We start from the raw sequence: 23,518 nt of genomic DNA, 5'->3' as shown, positions 1-23,518 counted from the left end.
TCACAACTGACTGATGTACCTTGTGTACCTTGATATACCATTTTGGCTTTGGGGGGGGGGGTAAAATAAATGATGACATTGTTATAATATGTTATGTGTTGTTGTTCATGTGAGATTGTATCTGATAAGAACCAGATGTTTTTTACTATATCCTGACAAGTAGAACTCAAAAGTTCTGAAAAACTTTATTTTTCAGATGACTGTGTATTTGCTACATCCTCTTTTATATTCCCTTAAATACTCACTTTCCCCATCATTTTTAACACATTTGTAGAATACTTTTATATTTCTCAGCTTAGATCATTCCAGAAGTTTTGGACTACATCTTCTGTCATACCACATGATTAGTTAAGATACCATAGTGCAGGCAGTTAGAGAAATCCAAATTTGGAAAAAATGATTTATGCCATCTGGCACAATTAGTAGAACTATAAAATATAAGCACTCCCAGCTTCACAAACAATGAATGAATAGTAAAGAGGCTCAGTGCAAAACAATACAAGATTTCTATAGTTTCTATAATTCTATAAGGAAACTATCACATAAGCACCAACCAAAATTTCCAAATAAGTATGGAAAATGCAAGACTTCTGTCCTATTTTGCCTCTGTCAACCTGCTTTTCACAGGTGCCTTAATTGTATATTCAAATGTTTGTCATCCTTTGTATATCTTATTTGGAAATAAGCAACAGTGAGTTATATTTTAATTTTCTCTTCTGTTTCTTCACAGGACTGGTAGCTGCTTGATATTTCAGAATGCCTCTGGTAAAAAGAAACATAGACCCTAGATATCTTTGCCACACAGCTCTGCCACGAGGCATCAAGAATGAACTGGAATGTGTTACTAATATTTCCTTGGCAAATATAATAAGACAATTAAGCAGTCTCAGTAAGTATTTCATTTATTAAGAATTAATTTATTTTAAAGGTAAATTTCATATGGCCAAATCTGTGTGGCTTTACCCTGAATCCTATTTCATCATGTTCATTTTTAATTTTTAAAAAAATATTCTCTCATATGTATACATATACATGTGTGTGTGAGAGAGAGAGATGCATGTTTGTGTATGTGTGTGTGTGTGAACATATAAAACATAATTAATACATCCATAATTACTGAATTCTCCTAGAATATTTCCTCCATCATATTCCACCCATCAGAAAATCAAAGTAGTTTTAATTTCATATCTAGACGAAAGAGACTGTAATAAATGTAGTAAATTAATCTCACTAAATGTTAATTCAAAACGGAAATAATGCATGCTTAAACAACTTCCCAGGAAGAGATTCTTAGCAACTGACTAATAATTACAATTATAATTTTTTCAGATGTGGTTGAATCTATTTTAAAACAGTTAGGAAACACTCAAGAGTCCAGGGAAAAAAACATGTTTGTATTGCCTTATACCCCCCTTCTGGCACACAAATACTTTATATATATATGTGTGTGTATGTGTGTATGTATATATATATATATATACACACACACACGCACACATATATATACACACACACACACACACACACACCTACCTACTTTTTAAAAATTTGCCTCTTCAAAATCTCGGTGCGTCTTACACTCCGAAAAATATGGTATGTTCTTCCTGAACTTCATCATAGCTATCTAAATTTGGGTGTTTATTAGATAGAGGTTGCAAACTGCCTATCCTGATCTTTCCCTTCATATAGCAAAAATTGGCAGTTTCTCCAAGAATAGAAATGCATGACAGAAATGGCAGATTTTGGCCATGGCATTGACATTAGCAGAAATACTACATTGTACAAGGCAAGCATTTGCCTCACTCTTTCTCTGTTGAACAAAGATAGCCCATTTTTTGCTCATTTCTGCCCTCCCCAGCCCCCAGGAGCTCTCTGAAAGCCTCCATAAGGGTATGCACAGCCATTTTGGTGAAGGGACGGGGCTTCGGGAGGCCAAAAATGCTGTATTCTGTGTATAAGACGCCCCCAGATTTTCAGCCTGTTTTTTGAGGGGGAAAAGGGTGCATCTTATACTCCGAAAAAAATTCAACTACATCTTCCAAATAATATCTTTTGGTGCCAAAGAAGTTTCTCTGTATTGTTAAGGGAATATCACTCAAAGGATGACCCATTGGATCATGGGTTGTCTAGTTCTACTATATAAAAAAAAACCTTCATCAGATGGTCTCCTGAATTCAGAACATTGGTTATGATATGTAAAGCTCTTCAAAAGTAAAGCCTCCTCCCTCTATTACATCGTTATTAGATACCTTTCTAAGGCTTTCTTACTGTGTAAGATATGATTGAAGTTTACTGAATAAAGGGCTTTCAAAATTTTCCCTTTTTGCTGTTTAATTTTGAAAGAATGTTTTCCTGGTACTTGCCTTAATGACATTTTAGGATTAAATGCATTTTTTAAATAAATTCTCCATCTTTTAGTTAGCTTGTATTTTCTCTGTTGATTAATTTGCCTTGCATGCCCTTTAAATAACTTACATTACAAGTTATTTAACATTGATCATATCATTGATGGCTTCATGCACTGCAGCAGCCGTTTCCCAAATTAGAGAAAATAGTAGCCTCTCTCCCCCAGAAAAAAATCAGGCTCTTCTAGCTTCTCTCTCTGTGTCCCTCTCCCTCTCTCTTTACTACTTTGTTAACTGATCTTCATGATAACCTTATCCTGAGCCATGATTTTGTTCGTCAAGTCAATGGTAAAATAATTTGTAAATGAAGGAGAAAAGAGGAAATTAAAAGGATCCCATAGTTGTCCTTAAACAAAGTTAATGCTCTGTGAATATTACATTTATTATTAGCTTGGGTAAGCTTTCTATTTCATTTGTTTTCCTTTGGATTTCCAGTTTTGTGCCAGGGAATCTATTGAGGTTTAGGCAGAAAATGTATTTTATTCTGAGCCCAAAATATCTGAAATTGATATTCTGAGCTTAGAACACTTTACACATGCATAATATCTATACGGTTAGAAAAATCTATGCTTACATAGATTTGATGATGGATTCTGCAGCCAAAATCTTATAGTCTGATAGTATTTTGGAAAATACTGCTGGGTGGGCTAGCGAAGAAACCTACACTAATTTAAGCACATAGAGTATTTTTGTTGCTGCTGCTGTTAAGACCAATGGGCATGGTCTTACGCAAAGCTTGAATAGAACATTCTTCACTTTTGCTGTTGAATTAATATCTTTGAACATTTTCTGCCAATTTGTGTAGGCTTCTAAATGTCACTAAGTATGATTCTAAGCAGCATTTAGATTTAATTTTAAGTCTTTCTCTGCGGAAACTAAAACAAGGACCAGTATGTGTGAAACAAATATATCACCACATGGATTATTCATTGAATTTTCAACATAATCATCTTGAATCTCATGACTACATTATTTGTTGAAGTTTCAAGTATCCTGAGAAGATATCAAATTCCGGATTCAACTGCCCTTAAGTGAATTGTTCCATATATGGTCCAGAAACTATAGTTGCCTCCTGAGTTACTCAATCTATTATTTATCCTATCTGTAGATCATTTTGCATTGTAAAAGACAAGGTAGTAGTTGTAATAATGAGCACTACCTCCCTGGGCATTCTTCAAGTGAAAAGGGTGAATATTTCTTGAAACAGTATTATGAGGAGTGATAAGTACCAGATATGTATCTATTATAAATTATTGATTATTGAGAATTTGAGAGTAGACTGGAATTAAAGAGATAGTGGCTTTAAAAATACCTGTGTGTGCGCGCATATGTTTATGTTAAATTTGCAATAGCTAAAAGGTTTTTTCAGGTAAATAAATAAAAATCCCTCTTAAAATTAAGATTTTAAAATATTCTCTTGCATCTTTTTTTTCTTTCCAACTACATCATTAAATTATTTTTTATCGACAAAATGATTTTACCAGGAAGAGGTTGAACACAACCAAATATAAGGGCCAATAAGTAAATAATAATAATAATAATAATATTTTTGCATTCCAAATAGAAGAAACTTGGTTTCCAAATATTCAACAATTTTGTTTGGATCTTTGGTAAAATACTTAACTAAAATACTTAAAGTCAAAATAATTTTATTTAAAGCTGATAGATGTTCAGTATTTGTGTGTGGGGGGGGTGCTACATATATGTATGAAATTATGAATAAGTAATCACTATACGTCAATGCCATTTTATTACTGTGGTAATATTCTTACACTCCAAATTGCATTAATCTTACCGTGAACATTCCATTCCTTCTCTTGATTAAAATAGTTATGGAATCCATTTTATTTCATTTATAACATTTCTACAGACTTTCATTTATAATGCATAGCAGTTATGCAGGTTTCAGATTCTAAACACCTAGAGCTCTGAGCAATGGGGAAAAGAAACAGCAGATGCTTAACTGTTACACTGAAAAAGACCTGGGATAATTATTGAGAAAAATGGGATATTTATTGGATCATGAAACAAAGCATACAAGCTCTTAAGAACTGAAGCAAGCTGCTGTTAATGGGCATTTCATGTGTGACTATATACAGGACTCCAATAAAAAGACTTATTGAAGTTTCTCCTGGGTACAAAACTGTTGCTTTCAGTGCAATAGACCAATATAGATATCATTAATATCTTTATTATTTAAGCTTTCATTTTATTATATGATGTATATTTAAAATGGAAGTATGATACAACAATCCAAGTCCTTTGAAGCTTGTTCATATTCTTAGCCCTATTTTTAAAAACTTCCTTTTGCAGGTAAATATGCAGAAGATATCTTTGGAGAACTTTTCAACGAGGCACATAGTTTTTCTTTCCGAGTGAATTCCTTACAAGAACGTGTGGATCGTTTATCTGTCAGTGTTACACAACTTGATCCAAAGGAAGAAGAGCGTGAGTTTTTGCAAAAATAGTAAATTCATTACTTTATGGCTTGTACCAGATGTGGTTATCATTTGTAAATATTGGTACCAAAGACATTTTTATCTATTATTTGCAGTTAGCAGATGTTGCACTATGAATCTGAAGCAAACCAGTATAAACAGCCTTTAAAATATGCCATTGAGAACATAAAATACATGATTGAGAACACATAAAAGCCGTTTTCAATATCCCGCAGAATAATCTCTGTTCTGAGAGATCAAATTTCACTTAGGTCTGTTTGAGAGCAGATTTCAGGAGAAATTTGCTATAAAGTAGTTGCCATGCTGATACATGCCATGGCTGGGAGTCCTGCACAAGGCTAACAAATACTGATATAACTGATTTGTAAAAACTCCTCAGGTTGTTAATTGATTAGAGATGAAGATGAGGAAAGTGAAATTTGTTCCACAAATATAAGTGGTGGTTCTCTGTTTCCTGATAGCAAAACTAGATGAATATGAATATATTTCTTCCATAAAATTATTTTCATGACTTGGATATAATCCTTGAACTGGTAGTGGTATTTAGGAAGCCCTGTGATCAGCTTTGACTTGGTAGCCACTGTGTGCCTTTTCGGGGAAAAGACAGTTCTATTGTGCAAACCCCCCCCCCCAATGCATGCGCACATGACCCCTGTCCTCCCCACGCTTTGTGCTTGCGATGGACCCGGTTTTTGCCCTCCCCATGGTCCAGAGGCTTTCTAGGAGCCTGTGGAGGGCGAAAATGGCCTCCCCTGTCCCCTCCCCCGAGGCCTTCAGGAGGCTTTCCTGAAGCCTCTGGAGGGTGAAAAATGGCCCTACAGCAAGCCGGAAGTCTGTTCCCGAACTTCTGGTTTGTGTATTAGGTTGTTTTTTCGCCCTCCAGAAGGCAAAAAACGGCCCAACACGCAAACCGGAAGTTTGAGAATGGACTTCCAGGTTTGCCTGTAGGGTCGTTTTTCACCCTCCGAAAGCTTCATGGTAGTTTCTGCAAATATGTTTTCAAAAATATTTATTTGGTTTAACTGAAATCTGATCTGGATATCACTGTGATCTGGTTACTCAAAAGTATACCAGTGAAATTTCAGCTATTCCATTTAAGAAAGAAAGAATTTAAGAAAGTTTTCACCTGAGTTTTAAAAAATTTTATCCATCCCGAAGATGGAAAGAAGGTTGGAAAAAAAATGAATCAAATTGGCATGATTACTCTCATTTTAATTACAATTGCAATCATTTTAATTACAGAAACATTTACAGTTTTTTACAGTATTAATGTGCCAAGATTTCCAATACCAAACTTATATAACTTTATTCAAAACCAGGACTATTTTAATTAATCTTCTCTCTTAGAAATATATGGGCTTTCTCAGTTAAGAGATCAATAAATTCAGAGATGAAAAACATTAGAAGTATTTAGTCCTACCAGTTTTCATAGCATTTCCATTATGATATTCTTTGGAGGTGTTGAACTATATCCTGTGTCATGCTTAGGGGGACACCAGTTTGAAGAACCCCACTTTACTAGTTGCTGTTAGATAAATCCAAGTGCCCAGCACAAAATTTCCTTCACAGAAATTAATTGGTTTAATTCAGTTTCATGAAACATACAGTTATAGATTAATGCACACATTACTAATTAAATTCAATTACATAAATTATAGGCAGCAGAAATGCATGTTCAGTTTTGTTAACTACTTGAAATTAGATGTAAGCCACATCCAAGAAACAAGAGCATGATTGATAAATTATCTTGTAACGCATTTTTCCATTATATTATTCTTTTGTTGCTTGCAGTTAATTATTCATTTGGAAGATTTCTTCCACTAGCAAAATGTGCGCCATTATAAAGAATCAATTCTGATCAGCTTTGAGGAAACAATTTAGGAAAAATCATTGATGCCAGTAGTCTAACTTATATGTTAAACTTTAACAACATGTTGCATAAAAATAATAAAGGAGTGACAGCTACTCAACCAATTCAGAACCACATTCAAAGAATCTGTAGCAGCTTAATCTATCATTAAGATGTTAATTTCCAATTTCAATTGCTCACATTTTCTTGTCATAGTAATTTTATTCTAATTTCAGAATGATCGTTGCCTCATTTCCACTAGATGTATTGAGAACATAATCCTCCACTTTTTTTTCTTTTGTTCAATCATGTCTCATTCCCAGAGAGAGCCTGGACAAGTTTTTACAGTTTCCTTGGCAAGGTTTTTCAGAAGTGGTTTGCCGCTGCCTCCTAAGACAGTGGCTGGCCCAAGGTCACCCAAGTAGTTTTGTGCTGATTTCTAACATAATGCCTTAGTCACTATATCAAATTAGCTCTTTTCTTCCACTTTACAGAATCATAATTGTCATTATAGTTGACTATGTAGAAGCATTCAAAGCATTGCTCTGAAAAGTATGTTAATATGAGTTTAACATTCTCCTCCTTGGAGCATTAAAGAAGACAGATCTTCCAAAAGCCTTGGCATAACAGTTTTGAAGGCTTTCCCAGATATTTGTTTTGTGCACATGCACACGAGGCTTTTGTTAAGGTTGCAGTGTAATGAAGCAGTTGGAAATGGAGGAACATATAATAGCAATTAGGTAAAGCCTTTGGCATATGCATAGTGATCTTTCAAAGTATGTGGCCGCTTTAATATTTTTAGGTGGGGTGTTTTCATACAACCTTCATTTTTAATGAGCAGATCCTAACAATTCTTATTCCTGTTTTCTTATGAAGTGCAAACTTCAGTATAACCATCTTTGAATACTAGAGATTAATAACACATTATGTATATAATTATCTTCTCTTCAGTTTCACTGCAAGATATAACAATGAGAAAAGCTTTCCGAAGTTCCACAACTCAAGATCAACAGCTCTTTGACCGCAGGAGTCTTCCAATCCCGTTGCAGGAGACTTATGATACATGTGAACAGCCACCACCACTCAACATCCTGACCCCTTACAGGTTATCATTTCAAAAATCTATACCCTATGTTTATATTATGCATTTATTATTTACTCGGATAACAATTTTCAAAAATCTGTAACTGAATTGAAGGATTTCATTTGAAATCCCAATCCTTTTTCATCAAAAGTCACACAACTGATTGTATGCAACTTAAATTTCACAAATTATTAAAACAACTGGTCATTTTAACATTACATAATTGACTACCTAGATTACCTGCCTTGTATTTGGTTAATTGTTCATCATGATTATATTCTTTGGTAATACATAGGCAAATGATTTATATCTATTCGTAGCCTAGCTAATCCTGTATTGCCAATGTCTAGGGAACAATACTCCCCCCCCCCCCCAGTTTTTCGTGTCTTGAAATGCTAAGAATTTAATTTGGTACTTTCTACAAGGAAAGCATATACAGCAAGCTGTAATGTACAACAACTTGTCATACTTAAACATGTACTAGAGGTTTTATCAAAGCATTTGATTGATTTATTGAGTGAGTGAGTGATTTTTATCCTGATATTATTTTATATTTTATAAATATTTTATCCTGATATTATTTACTTGATAAATAACTCAAGGTAAGTGTACCTAATACTCTGTCCTCCTATTTTACTCACAACAACAATTCTGTGAGGTGGGCTGGACAGAGAAAGGGACTGGCCCAAAGTCACCTAGCCAAATGTCTGAGGCAAGACTAGAACTCACCATTTCCTGGTTTCTAGGAAAGTACTTAACCTGTAGGCCAAACTGTCTTGTTATGTACACATAATGTTCTTTTCAGTAACTAAAGAGTCATAGTCAGGTCTAGTCCATACTATTGTTAAAGTGATTTCTTTGTGATGTGCTGAAGAAGAGGAACCTGTTTCTGGCATTAGAGGGCATAAAATATTTGATTAATTTGCCCCTGAGCATCTGCTGAGTGAATTTTCCTCATTATGAAGCATGTGGTTCCATTCTCAAGTGCTAACTTTTTTCAACCCATATTATTAGAACTTTGCAACCCAAATGACTTTTCAAACAAATTATTTAGATCATTAATTTCTATTGTTCAACTTTTCCTTATATTTTTCATATATGATTTTATATATTACCGAATTGTTAAGTCAGTGCATAAAATTCTGCAATGAGCTTAGCATTCAAGCTCCTTTTCAAAATCTACAAAACAAATAATAGAATTTAAATAGGAATTACATAATGAATTTTACAGGGCCTTTAAATATTTAGACATATGATGAAACATTTGCCATGATTTGTGTATTTAATAAATTAAAATTTAGGTCCACTTGTTATTGCCCCCAGATATGGTTATTTATTGAATTAACATCATCTAATGCTAATTTCTGATATTTCTTCAATGTGTGCTTTATAGAATTATAGCACAGTGTCAGTTATTTTTCTTGGAAATTAAAATGTACCTTTTCCCCTGTGTGTGTATGTAGGTAAATTCTGCTTAAGATTTCATCCCGCTAGGAATGTATTCTTCATTTGGAGATGAGGGTGTTATAATCTCAGATGTTATCATTCGATCTGTATTTAATAACATTTTACTCTGTTGTTTTGTCTTTAGAGATGATGGAAAAGAGGGTTTAAAATTTTACACGAATCCTTCATATTTCTTTGATCTATGGAAAGAAAAGATGTTACAAGATACAGAAGATAAAAGAAAGGAAAAGAGAAAACAGAAGGTAAAAGATACTGCTTTTGACCAACGACACAATGAAACAAAAGTAGCCCCATTAAGGCAGCCATTAAAATCATGTAATTTCCTAAACATAATAAAACTTATTTGAATAATAAGTTAAGAACTGGCAAAAGTAGTAGAAATGCCTTCAGAAAAAATAAAGTTTCGTATTTTTTTAAAAAGGGAAGATATGCACAATAGATAAAAAAGAATCTTCATTCGATCAGTTCAGGCCTATGATATATTTTCTTCCCTCTTGACTCTCAGGTAGAAGTTTTGTTCCCTGTATGATAAATTCTATGATGGGAAATAGAATGGATTAAACTTCTTACCGTATATACTCGAGTATAGGCCGACCCGAATATAAGCCGAGGCACCAAATTTTACCACAAAAAACTGGAAAAGTTATTGACTCGAGTATAAGCCTAGGGTGGGAAATGCAGCAGCTACCGGTAAATTTCAAAAATAAAAATAGATACCAATAATGTTTTTGAATATTTATTTCAAAGAAAAACAGTAAACTAGCGGTGTATTCAATGAAATACTTCACTCACCTCATGATGCTGATGTCCCGCTGTGATGATGATGTCCCGTGCAGCCGCGGGAGCGATGTCCCGCCTCCTATGACACACGGCACAGTGATTCCTATCATTGGATCACTGTACCAGAGGAGGTGGGACATCGCTATGTGGCTGCTTGCCATAACAAGGAGGAGGTGGGACATCGTTGCAGAGCGGCAGGAGGGGGAGGAAGGGGAATCGTAAGACAGCCCTGCATTACATTAGAACGTGAGGAGGGGGGATGGTGCGGTGCGCGCTGCGCGGCAAACTGACACAGAGGGAGGGGAAACTCACAGGGGCGCCGGGCCATTCACAAGTGTCACCCAGCGGCATGGCCCCGCCCCTTTTTCTCCTCCATTTCGGGCAAATTTTTCACTGACTCGAGTATAAGCCGAGGCGGCTTTTTTCAGCCCAAAAAGTGGGCTGAAAAACTAGGCTTATACTCGAGTATATACAGTATGTCCCTGCTGATTTTGGCTTGGATTTTCCCTGTTGATTAAAACATATTTTTATAATCGTGAGAAAAATCTTTCTGCAAAGCAGTAAAAATAAATATTGATAGCCTATGAATGCTTGTATATAGAGATACTGACCCTTTTGGAAGAGTATAAATTATCTTCCTTAGCTTTAGGTTATTTCTTGCTATTTACTCTCAAGTGGCATATCCAAGGCTTGATTGCTTATAAGGTCACTTATAATGGAAATAGATGGTAAAAAGCAAAAGATATTGTAACATTTGCAACATGTTTTATGCAGTTAGAAATTCATAAATACAAAAGGGTTTTCACTTAAATGTCTATCCCTGTCTTTCACCAGGCTGTACTACAGGGAAAGCGTAGGAACATCTCCTTAATGGAATATTTGTGTCATTGTGATGATGGCCAAGTCAAAACTATTGAATACATTATCTTCTACTGTAATTATTACCGAGATATTTGTACTACATTTATGTACCCACTACTTTTACGACTACCAGCCCTTTCAGATCAATTTTACATCCATTTATTGCTTCCAGAAAACAGCTGTTATTGCTTTCAAAGTATAAGTTCTATATGGCAGCATATAAAATATGGCAGGACCCTTAGCCGGGAGATGTTAATTGATAAGAGTATTTAATATACATACAGTGCATTCAGAAAGTATTCAGAGTCCCTTCACTTTTGTCAGTTTTGTTATGCTGCAGCTTGATTCTTCAGTTGTTAAAATTCATTTTTTCCTCATCAATATACGCTCAATACCCCATAATGACGAAGTAAAAACAGAATTTTAGAAATGCCTGTAAATTTATTAAAAATAAAAAAATGGAAATATCACATTGGCGTAAGTATTCAGACCCTTTGCAAACAACACTTGAAATTTAGCTTAGGTGTCTCCATGAATGGAGCAAAGTACAAGGATATCCTCAATGAAAACCTGTTTCACAGCGCTCCGGACCTCAGACTGGGTCAAAGGTTCACTTTCCAACATGACAATGATCCTAAGCTCACAGCCAAGACAACCCAGGAGTGGCTTAGGGATAACTCTGTGAATATCCTAGGGTGGCCCAGGCAGAATCCTGACTTGAACCCTAGTGAACATCTCTGAAGGGACCTGAAAATAACTGTCCACTGATGGTTACCATCCAACATGACAGAGCCTGAGAAGATTTTCAAGGAAAAATAGTAGAAAATCCCCCAATCCAGGTGTGCAAAGCTTGTAGCATCATACGCCAAAAGACTCAAGGCTGTAATTGCTGCCAAAGGTGCTTCAAAAAAAGTACTGAGTGGAAGATATGAATACTTATGTCAATGTGATATTTCAGTTTTTTCTTTTAAATAAATTTATAGACATTTCTAAAATTCTGTTTTCACTTTATCATGGATACTGAGTGTAGATTGACGTGGGGAAAAATGAATTTCAATAACTGTAGAATCAGGCTGCAGCATAATAAAATTGACAAAAGTGCAGGAGGTCTGAATACTTTCTGAACACACTGTATTTTCATCTTAGTTGCTTGTTAATAAAGATTCAGTTTTTGTAGAAATGCATATTTTAAATGGATTATGTTTTTATCTCAGTGTATTTTAGGTCATGTAAGTTTATAAATTTGTAGTTTCTAGCTTTTTATATTTTACTCTTGTAGGCATTTAATAAGGCATAAATCTTATAGCATCTTCTAGATCTTAAACTCATTAGTTCACAATTTTAGTTATAGTCACTATATATGTATAGTCAGTTTCATGGCACGACAAACCGCGCTCGACTAAAGCGCGCCCGATTAAACCGCGTCGCTGACGTCATCAACAGGGCGACAACAACAAGCGCGGAGAAAGAAGGGTGCTTTAAATAGCGCTTTGAAAGCAAGCCGATTCAAGTTAAGGTAAGGGTTAGGTTTAGGGTTAGGTTTAGGGTTAGGATAAGGGTTAGGGTTAGGGTTAGGTTAAGGGTTAGGTTTAGGGTTAGGTTAAGGGTTAGGTTTAGGATTAGGTTTAGGGGGGTTAGGTTTAGGGGTTAATTTTAGGTTTAGCGTTTACAGCGTGCTTCTGTCTCCGCGCTGTTGTCGCCCTGTGATGACGTCAGCTACGCGGTTTCGTAGAGCGCCCTTTAGTCGAGCGCGGTTTTGTGGTGGAACCAGTCAGTTTAGCTTCATAGGTATTTTATAGTAAATATAATAGATATGAGAGATTGTCTCTTTGTATTATGTACAATAATTCAGTGATTACTGATTTATATTGTTTATTACTTAACTGCTGAATGAATGACAAAAATGTGAAGATATTATTCCTGACAGTCTAGCTAAAATGTTATATCCTTGTTTAATTAAAAGAAAATGGATGTTTCTGGCGGATTCTGTTATGTGCTGAGCAGAACTCTTTCAGTGTCAGGTTTTCTATGGTTTTTTAATAGCAGAAGAATCTCGATCGTCCTCATGAACCAGAAAAAGTGCCACGGGCTCCTCATGACAGGCGCAGAGAATGGCAGAAATTAGCCCAGGGACCAGAACTTGCAGACGATGATGCCAGCCTTTTACATAAGCATATTGAAATTGCTAATGGCCCTGCCTCCCATTTTGAGACCAGGTTTGGTTTTTTAAACTCAGAGTTTGATCCTAGCCCATTTATGTTGTTTGTATGAATTTCAAGCTAGCTGTCATCTGTTCTATAATTAGCGGCAATTTTCTAGAAGGGTCCATAATTTGACCTTGCTGTAATAGATCATTGCTGTCTGTCATGCCACCTTATATTCATGATTAGACTTGCAATTTTTCTTCCCATATTCTCCAGGGAGGGCTTTTGAATACCTTACTCTCCAGACAACCCCCTCCTGTTCTTATATGTGAATGTGTGTATAATAGCAGTGATGATCATGATTGCTATTTGCTTTGGAGCTCGCAAAACTGAATTTGTAATTTCTGTTCCTGCATTCACTGCACATCTTCAATGTTCACAGTTTGTGACAGTTACAAAACAAGATATTAGATGTGTATATTTTGTTATCATGTGTTAAGTTGGCCATCTATCACTAATTGTTGGATGCTGTCTTCTTCCATAAGTATTGAAATAGTGGGCTAATTTTCCTTTTGAGAGAAATGTTTTTTTTCTTACAATGGCAGTGAAATCAGAGACTAAAATGAATTTAACATATGTGCATGGGATTTATTTCTGTTCAGACCGCAAGCATATGTGGAACACATGGATGGACCCTATTCTCTTTCTGCATTACCATACAGCCAAATGAACGAACTTCTTAGCAGGGCAGAAGAGCGTGTTTTAGTAAGACCACATGAACCTCCCCCACCCCCACCAATGCATGGAGGAGGAGGAGATGTGAAACCCATTCCACCCTGCGTTAGGTAAGAACCACTTAAAATGAAAGATCAGAGAGGCTTTGCAGTAGCCGACACCGACAGACTGTAAATTGTAGGCACAAAATAAATAAATAAGCAAATAAGAAAACTTTACAGGAACAAAAATTCATGAAATGCCTACTCTCTGTTTGATAAATCTGAGTACTTTGATGCTCTTTAATACGCTTTGTTCTCTGAGGTTTTCCTGTGCATTTATTCAATAAATAGATTTATTGCCATTATTTATGAGCCAGTTCAACACCTATAGCCATCAAAATGAAAGTAGTAAAATAATATAGAACTCTAGAAAGTGACATATTCAAATTAAATCTAAAAAGAGGTGGAAAAAACTAAAATTCACATGCATGTAGTCCTTGTTTATCTACAGTGTACTGCCTCATATAGGAACAGTAGTGATGAAGAAGTAACTTTGCAACCAGTCTTTGCATTTATGTCCTTTGCAGGTCTGTAAGCAAAGGAAAGCTGAACAAGATTGTAAGCACAGTCACAATTTTATTTAGGGACCACTTCATATCACAGCCAAGTTGCCAGTTCCTATTGCCACTAAACAAGGACTACCTGCAAAGCATATCATAGTAATTGGAACAATTTGCTACCATTATGTAAATCCCTTTCATTAGATTAACCTGCCCAAGAAAAGGGATACCTACTAGAATTGTCCAGTGATCCAGATTCTAAAGGTAAAAGTGGTTTGGTCCACGTATAGGTAGCAGACTTCAATTGTCAGCATCTCCTTAAATTAGGCGCACTTTTCCTGGATTTGCTCAGTTGTTGGCAGCCTTTTTAAACTATTGCTGGGGAGTGACATATGCCCGTGTCCTTTTATTTTTCAAATCTAAATTGTTAGACAGCCCTGATGGCATTACCAACTGAAATATAGATTGTAACCGGTGTTAGGCATAGTCAAAGCATCAGACTAAGATAGAGACGATCTAGATTCAACACTATCCCCAGTCATGAAATTCACTGGCTGACTTTGAGCCATCACTATCTTTCAGCTTTTGGGAAAATATAGAGGAAAGGCTATCATGTACATTTTCTTCAGTTCCTGGAGGAAAGATGTTATTCTATAAAGCTAGCAATAAACAAATGAAAAAGATCACTTGCTCTCCAGTGATAATGATGTCTCTAGGAACACTTCAAACCCTGTCCAATTCTTTAAAATGCTATGTTTTTGGCCCCATCTCTGGGAGGAAGCTCTTGAGGCCTGCAAAAATAATGTTGGGCAGCCATTTTTTTACACATGCTGTATAAAATCTACAGAATTCCACTGCAAATTTTACTTCACTTTGAAGTGCAGAGAGTGACCATAAGGAGGAAGGACAGTGTTTCACACTTCTTTTGTGGAGTACGCTCAAAAGAGAATCTTACCTCCCTTGTAATAATTTATTCTTAATGCTGGGCGCTCATCCTCCCGGTTCTTAAACATTTTAATACATTTCATCATCATGTTAAGCAATGCATTGTCAGTATTTAATTATTGTAACAAAATGCTCTCTACTTTGTCAGATTTGTCTTTTTAGTGGTATTTCATAATAGTTATACTGATTGAAGTCGCCTTTCATTTTCATGTGTTTTTCTTTATTAAATTACATATTGCCAACCAAACTATAATTATGTGATAATTGAGGGGAAAATTACAAATAAATATATTATTTATTTTCAAATTAGCAATGTAACTATTTGAAATACAATTTCAGAAATAAAATGGTAAACAATATGTGTTAGATATGGAATCAGTGGGAACTGGCTCAAGTATGACTGATTGCACTTTCAAAATATTTCCATGTTCTGAAATTATTATTGATACTTTGAATGTGACTACAACTAATTTCCATTCTTTTAGTTGTACTCATTTTCAGTACTTTTTTTATCCCAGCTCTACTGCAGCTTTGACAGAAAATCGCCCTCAGTCACCTGCTGCTGGAAGAACTCAAGTCTTTGTGAGTCCCACTCCTCCCCCGCCTCCTCCCCCTCTTCCGTCTGCTCTATCTACTTCTTCATTAAGATCTGCAATGACTTCCACACCTCCCCCTCCAGTGCCACCCCCACCCCCTCCTCCCACCACTGCTTTACAACCTCCAGCGGTCCCTCCACCCCCTGCACCACTACAGATTGCTCCCGGAGTTCTTCATCCAGCTCCACCACCCATAGCACCTCCCTTAGCGCAACCCTCTCCTCCCATCACAAGAATTGCCCAAGTCTGTGAACCCGTTCCAGTTCCGCCAAGTGAAATTCAAGGGCTCCCTCCGCCTCCTCCACCTCCTCCACTGCCTCCTCCTGGTGTTCGTCCCTCATCCCCAGTTTCGACTCTTTCGCACCCGCCCAGCTCCACTATCCCAGGCCCTCACCTTCCCATAATGCCTCCATCCCCACCATCCCAAGTCACTCCTGTTCCTGAACCCAAACGGCACCCATCAACACTACCCGTCATCAGTGATGCCAGAAGTGTCCTCCTTGAAGCAATACGAAAAGGTACTAGTTATCTGTGGATCCATTAGCAGGACTGCATACTTGATGAAGCAAATATTCTTTTTGCAGATTTAATGTATTTTTTTTTAAATATACATACTTAGCATAGAGTAAGCATGTTATCTTAAGCAAATTGCTATATGGATTTAAAAAAAAAACCCACCTTCACTTGATGCTAGATTGTCATTTATTCTTAGATGGAGTTTATAACAGCTGCACATAAATGTTAGCTAAAATGGTGTCCACATAGTACAATATTGAGAACATAATCTGTGAAAGTGTCCCACAAGCATATTTTATAGTATTCAGTTATAACAACAACAAAAATCAGTATATAATTGATGCATTTTCTAACATATCAAACAGCTACTCTCCAATTTTTCTTTCTATTGTTCACAAGTTTCAATTTTTTTTTAATAAAGCCAGTTATATTACTGTGCTTTGCTACTTGGTTGAAATTATTAGCACAAGTAACATAATAGCTTAATTTTTATTAATTTAAATAATTGGGAGATAAAGAATGGACAACTAGATAAAAGTATATTCTGATTTCTGTTTTAGACTTTTTGAAATTCAGTAGCCTTGGTCAGGATTGGTTTATTCTGATAAACATGGTATATTCTTGGTTTTGAAAGAACCAGAAAGTTTGAGTCTATTCTAAGGCTATAATTTATATAGCATTTTTTCAGTAAATTTTACAGCAAAGAAGTGACTATTTATCAAAGAAGCTACTGAAATATGTTTTCTTATTAAATTTCTATAAAAATAATCTATATCCATTATCTTACTTTATCTAACCACTTCACTGTAATTTGCTTCCCATGCTACTGGGAATTCACTTTTAATGAATTCACTTTTAAATCAGCAGCAGCCAGACCTTGGAACCTTTTGTATATCAACAGTTTACATTAATAATCAATTGGTGTATTCTTAAAGTATGAATATCCTACTCTAAAGTTTATGAAGAAAGGTTATTACTGAATAATATTATTTTTGTAATTGCGTTTTTATATTCATAGATTTCTGTCCTTAGTTAAAGAATAATGGAAGAATTTCCCTTCTTAATTTCCCCTCCCTTCTTTATTAAACTAGCTTGTATGTCCCAAACAAGATGCCTAATGATACAAGGTACACAACATAGCGCCTGAGGCTGCTTCCCTCTCCAGCTTGATGCTTCGCTCAGTTGGATCTGATTATTTTTATTCTTTCTATTTAAAATAAATAAATAGAATTTGGAAGCTAGCATGTTGCAAAGCACAGCACCAGCCTCAGGCATTTCTGCACTATGAACAGTACCTATGTTGTACCTTTGAGACTCAGAAAATAAAATATTGAGGGGCTGGAACTCAGTATTTTCTTTGGGAGTGTGCCCAGCAACTCAGAGAAACAGGAATAGTTGAAGTATTTAGAGAACACCCTAACAAGCTAAAAGGATAATAGAGAACAATCGTAACCCATTTTCTTCTAGCAGATGCTTTGTGGTCATCCATACCAACCCTGAAAGGCATTTTTTTAAAGAGGAGTTACAATATGATGTCAAAATTACACCTACTGTAAGCCTGCTGACACAGGCTGAAAAGTTGGGGACCCCTTAGATAAGAGATGGTTTTGGTCACCCTCGAGAGACTGGATAATATGTAAAATTATTTGACAGCCGAAAAAAGAAATACCTGCTTCCAAGAATGCTTTTGAGGACTGTACTGTCCAGAGGCATTTGTAGAAAATGACTGTATGAATGGGCCAGTTGTTCGGAAGTTGTCATCTTTGTCTTTTGTTGTTGCTAAGAAAAAAGAGAAAAGTAAGGTGAAGTAATAGAGTGCATCTTGGTAAACTAGAGGAAATGACAGGATCAGTTTTTAAAAGTTTGCCTTCTGGTAAACATGTTTTTTATGACTGAGATTATCTCATTGGTAGCCATTTGTTGAAAGTGCCTACGATGCCTTCTCAGACTTCTGAGTTGTACTACCTGGACTGAAAAAAATTAGTTACCCCTAAGTAAGCAATAAAAGTGCATGCTGTTAATTAAAGATTCTCATGGAAAGCAATTTAGTCCATGTTGCTATGGGTAATATAGATGGCTTGCAAAATATATGTTAGTGATTTATAATTTTTTTGATGATATTCTAGGTATTCAGTTGCGTAAGGTTGAAGAACAACGTGAACAAGAAGCTAAACATGAGCGTGTTGAAAATGACGTTGCTACCATTTTGTCTCGCCGCATTGCTGTGGAATACAGTGATTCAGAAGATGATTCAGAATTTGATGAAGTTGACTGGTTGGAGTAAAATGATTATATGCTACAAAACTGAATGCTAGTGTCCATTGTGGTGCTTGTTCTTTGAAAATGTTTGGTCATTTCTAGTGTTTTTGTATTTTCTTTATATAATCTATGTTTTTCTACTTTTTATTTCAAAAAATGTTGGCACATCTTTGGAACTAAATGTTTTACAGTGAGACAGTTATTTTTAAAAAAAGCATCATTTTGCTCCAGTAGACCATTAAGTATTAAGCATGGGCAGCTGTTGATAGAGTAGCAGACTACATTTTCTGGCATTTAACTGTGCACTTTGTGAATTTTAAGTTATGAAGGCAATTAAGTCTGAAGTTTCAAGGGCAACTGCATGTACTAATAAGCTTTATTATATTACATTGCTAATGCTGAAAAACCTGGAAAAAAGGGTGTTCATCCATCCGGCACTGCAATCCCAACATTTCAATGGACCTGAAATATGAGATAGCAATAGCAGTTAGACTTATGTACCGCTTCATAGGGCTTTCAGCACTCTCTAAGCGGTTTACAGAGTCAGCATATCGCCCCCACAGTCTGGGTCCTCATTTCACCCGCCTCGGAAGGATGGAAGGCTGAGTCAACCTTGAGCCGGTGAGATTAGAACCGCTGAACTGCAGATAACAGTCAGCTGAAGTGGCCTGCAGTACTGCACCCTAACCACTGCGCCACCTCAGCTCGGAATGAACTTGAAGGATTTACACCCTTGTAACCACTGCCTTGATTACATCTGTACAGGACTTGTAGTTTTAGCAGCACTGGAATACTGAAAGAAAAGGGAATACAGATCTCGGGGGAATTTTATTGGGTTTTTTTAAAAATTAAATAATTATGGCCTTATTTGAATGCTCTGGCGATTTTCTTTCTTTTTACCTGTTGTGATATTTTCCCTGCTTAAAAATTTGATTTTTCTCCCCTCGTGAAACCATCGGACTTAGTCATTCTGTGTAATTTATGTAACTGTTAAAAATAACCGTTCAGTTTAAAATAAATGGTTTGTTTTAAATGTTCCTGGTTGTTGCTTTTTGGCATAGAATAACTCAGAACATTCAAGACTTTATTGAATGTTAAATAATAATGTCTAAACTTTACAATGATTTTATATGAGTAGAAAGCATTTTAACTCTTTGAAGAATTCTAACAAGTCACATATTTTTCTTGGCTGTCTAGGATACATGGGAGCAGGAATGTTTTTGGCCTTAAAATACACATGCAGTTGGTGATAGTTGGGGGACCACATAGGCAGACACTGTACTTCTTCTGCATAGAATGCACTGGAGAAGCAAATTAAAATGGCTTCTTCTATTCTATAGGTAGCTGAACCTGATTTTTCCCCCTTTTGCTATTTTCATAGGCAGTGAACCAGTTTGGTGTAATAGTCAATGTCACAGATTAGAAACCCGGATATCATGAGTTCTAGTCTTGCCTTAGACATAAAGCCCATTGGATAACATTAACTAGTCATTCTCTTTCCACCCTCAGTAGCAAACAAAAACAACCCACTTGGCATGAAAAATCATGCCAAGAAACTGCAGGGACTTGTTCAGGCAGGTACAAGGAGTCTGTGCTGACACAACGGAACCAAAAAAGAGAAAAAGAACTATATATAGGGAGGAGACAAGTGAAAAAAAACTTTAATTATTTTCAAAACTTAAAGCTCTGTGATATATCTGATGTTGCATACCTCATCCAGATACAAATGCAAAGACCCATTTTTATGTTACACTATCACAACGCATAATCCATCATTCTTGTCACCATGATTTTTAACAGACATCTTGGAAACGATCAAAATTATTAAGTGAAAAGGACCAAATTTCTTACTGCATTTCATTCTCCCCACCATCAACATCGGTAAAGATTATTTTGAGATTAATTTCCTTGCATTCCATCTTTAACACAACTGAATTCTTGACAGCCCACCAAATAGCTGCTTGCTGGACTGTGAAGAGTCTGATTAAAGTGTGGTGAAGGTTTCCTTGCACAGCCTATTCCCCAGCATAATTAAGGCAGTGACCATTCAAGGGACATGGGAAACAATGCTCAAAGCTTCAGAGAAGTCCTTCAGAGTCTCATGCAATCCACAAACCACAGGTTGCAAATTACTGTGAAACACCAGTGATTCTCAACCTCAGCAACAATAAGATGTGTGGACTTCAACTCCCAGAATTCCCCATGCTGACTATAGACTAAAGAGGGATGGGAAATCTGTGACCTTATATCTGGTGTTGGACTCCAAATACTGCTTACCATCTGTCCCAAACATCACAACCAATGAAAGGTACAGTATATAGCTATAGGATATGCAATATATCATATACCTCAGTAGAAGCCTACACTCTTCTTGCAGCAAATAATAGTAATGTTAATCTGTGCTTCAAGATTCCAGACATTTCACACTGAAAAAAAATTAGTTCATGTTTTAAATGCATCTATGTGTGTACATGTTTAGTTTAATATCAGTGTATACATAAATAATGCCCATGAAAATCCTACATGTATCTACTGTTATTTTTGCTTGCAGTGGAGCTGTAGCAATAGCAATAGCAGTAGACTTATATACCGCTTCATAGGGCTTTCAGCCCTCTCTAAGCGGTTTACAGAGAGTCAGCATATTGCCCCCAACAATCTGGGTCCTCATTTTACCCACCTCGGAAGGATGGAAGGCTGAGTCAACCCTGAGCCGGTGAGATTTGAACCGCTGAACTGCTGATCTAGCAGTAGCTTGCAGTGCTGCATTTAACCACTGCGCCACCTTGGCTCATGTAGTAGTTTTGAATACAGTGAAATCAATACTAGTAAGTTAACAAGTATTTATTATATATCTAGATATTTCTGTTACTGAAAAAACATTCAGGGAGATGTTTTTAATTGGTTTTGCTCTCATACAATTGATTGATTTCCGAAAGTTTCTTGGTCTTTTGATGTTTACACGTTATGATATCATCTTTGTCTCCATTTTTAAAAAAATCTGTGGCACATAAATTTAAATCAAGCATAGGAAACTTGCATTCCTAAGTTCAGAATGTGATTGTCAGGCTAATATCAAAGTTCCTGTTCAAAAGATCCTTTAGATCCATTGTAAGAACTATCTGATCCTTCCCTGCAGTCTGCAAGGGTTATTGGAAAAGATTCCCCAGAGATAGATTGTTTCTTAAGAGAGAAAACATATTTTAGTTTGGCACAGGGGCATCTTTAACTAGTCTTAACCTGAAACCGCTAAGCTAGATGCTATTTAGATGCTGGTACCCTATAATTAGTTATCCACTGTTAGATTATTGAAATATGTTGCACTGCTTGTTTTTGAAAATGGCTCAGAAATACTCATTTTAATAGAAGGTTATTGCTGGATAGAACCAATCTATATACCTCTCTTATTGTCATGACTCACCTGGGCAAAACAGTGCATGACAGGGCAATAATTTTTGAACCAAGGTAACTCAAATCAACTAACTTATAGAAAGTGCTCAAAATCTGGGATCCATGACTCCTGAGAATCAAATTGGAAAAAGTTGTAGCTGTTTCAGTGCTACTGGTTGCTGCTGTAGTCAATAATCTTCAGGTTCAATATTTTATGACAGTTTCCCAGCCAGTCTTCAATGCTTTACTCCGGGGTCCTCAAACTATTTAAACAGGGGGCCGATTCACGGTCTCACAGACTATTGGGGGCCCAGACCGGCTGGGTGGGTGTGGTTACATGGCCATGTGACTGGGTGGGCATGGCTACGTGGCCATATGACTGGGTGGGTGTGGCCAATTTAGCAGTCCATTATCCTTTGTCCTTGCTGTCCTTGCCCCTTCCCTACTCACCCACCGGCCCTGGATCATGTGGCTGTGAAAAACATCCTGAAAGGCTATTTTTAAAGCATTTTTATAGACTTTTAAAGCACTACTTTACAAGCTGGCAACTGCTTTCCAAGCCAGCAGCAGCCCCTCCCCTACTCACCCACCAGCCTTGGATCACATGACTGCACTTGTGAGATCATCGTTCAGTCAGCTGGCCCTCCCCCAAACCCTCTAGCCTTACCTTCGGCAGCAGCGGTGTGATCAGAAGTGCAGTTCAACTGGTGAAATTACTAAAAAGAAGTGCAGCTGGAGTGGATGCTCGCTGGAAGATTAGGCCAATGGTGAGGTGTAGGGTGAGGGGCGGGGCTGAATGGAGATTTTGCATTGGCGGGCCTTAGTGAGGATCTGTGCTTTACTCCCTTCCCCACTCAGCAACAGCTACTTACCTTGCCTGTGGAAAGAGACGGGAAGTCAACACATCCAGATAGTCTTCTCAACCCATATGGCACATCCTATACACCCATGTGCCATTTCTCACCGCACCCACCCGCATTTCCTCTCCTACCCAGCACTGGGCTTGAACTTGTAGCTTCCTGTTGCAACTTCCCCACTGACGGGAGGGAGGGAGGGTTTCTGATGCTCTCTGCCAGCTTCCCATAAAGAAACTCCGTTGTTCCCGTTCCCACTACTCTTTTGCCTACCCAGGATCATTCTGTTACTCTGTTTAGATAAGGAAATATATCTGAACCAGTGACCCATTGAGAAATGAATTGTGTGGGGAATGGGTTGTCTAGTTCCTGTACATATTCATTTTCTCCACTAAATTTAATTGTTGATGTGCGTACATCAGAAACCACTTATGGTTAGACTCAAAATACCAACCCTTGATATTTACAGAAGAATAGTAATATTTCAGTAGATAAAACAGAATCAATACCACACAGTTATTAATATGTACTTGGAACTAGAATTAGTGGATTATATGTAATGAAAAGAGGGTTATCAGGTATTAGAAGGATATTTTTCTTATTCTTTTGATGCACATATGTAGGCATATACAGGTA

At 36.6% G+C, this 23,518-nt stretch overlaps 1 protein-coding gene across 1 annotated transcript; it reads left to right on the top strand.

Annotated features, from left to right (window-relative positions):
- Window positions 1–745: 745 nt before the first annotated feature.
- Window positions 746–19,117, top strand: WASF1 (WASP family member 1). The gene is made up of 8 exons (XM_032216564.1): window positions 746–889; window positions 4,719–4,853; window positions 7,665–7,818; window positions 9,389–9,506; window positions 12,949–13,121; window positions 13,712–13,894; window positions 15,789–16,384; window positions 18,509–19,117. Exons 1-8 carry the CDS (start codon window positions 757–759, stop codon window positions 18,664–18,666), a joined length of 1,650 nt encoding a protein of 549 aa, XP_032072455.1. The 5' UTR covers window positions 746–756; the 3' UTR covers window positions 18,667–19,117.
- The last annotated feature ends 4,401 nt before the right edge of the window (window positions 19,118–23,518 follow it).

Source organism: Thamnophis elegans, chromosome 4 (genome assembly GCF_009769535.1).
Source record: "Thamnophis elegans isolate rThaEle1 chromosome 4, rThaEle1.pri, whole genome shotgun sequence".
Classification (NCBI taxonomy): Eukaryota; Metazoa; Chordata; class Lepidosauria; order Squamata; family Colubridae; genus Thamnophis; species Thamnophis elegans.
This window is presented reverse-complemented; position numbering and strand designations above follow the sequence as displayed.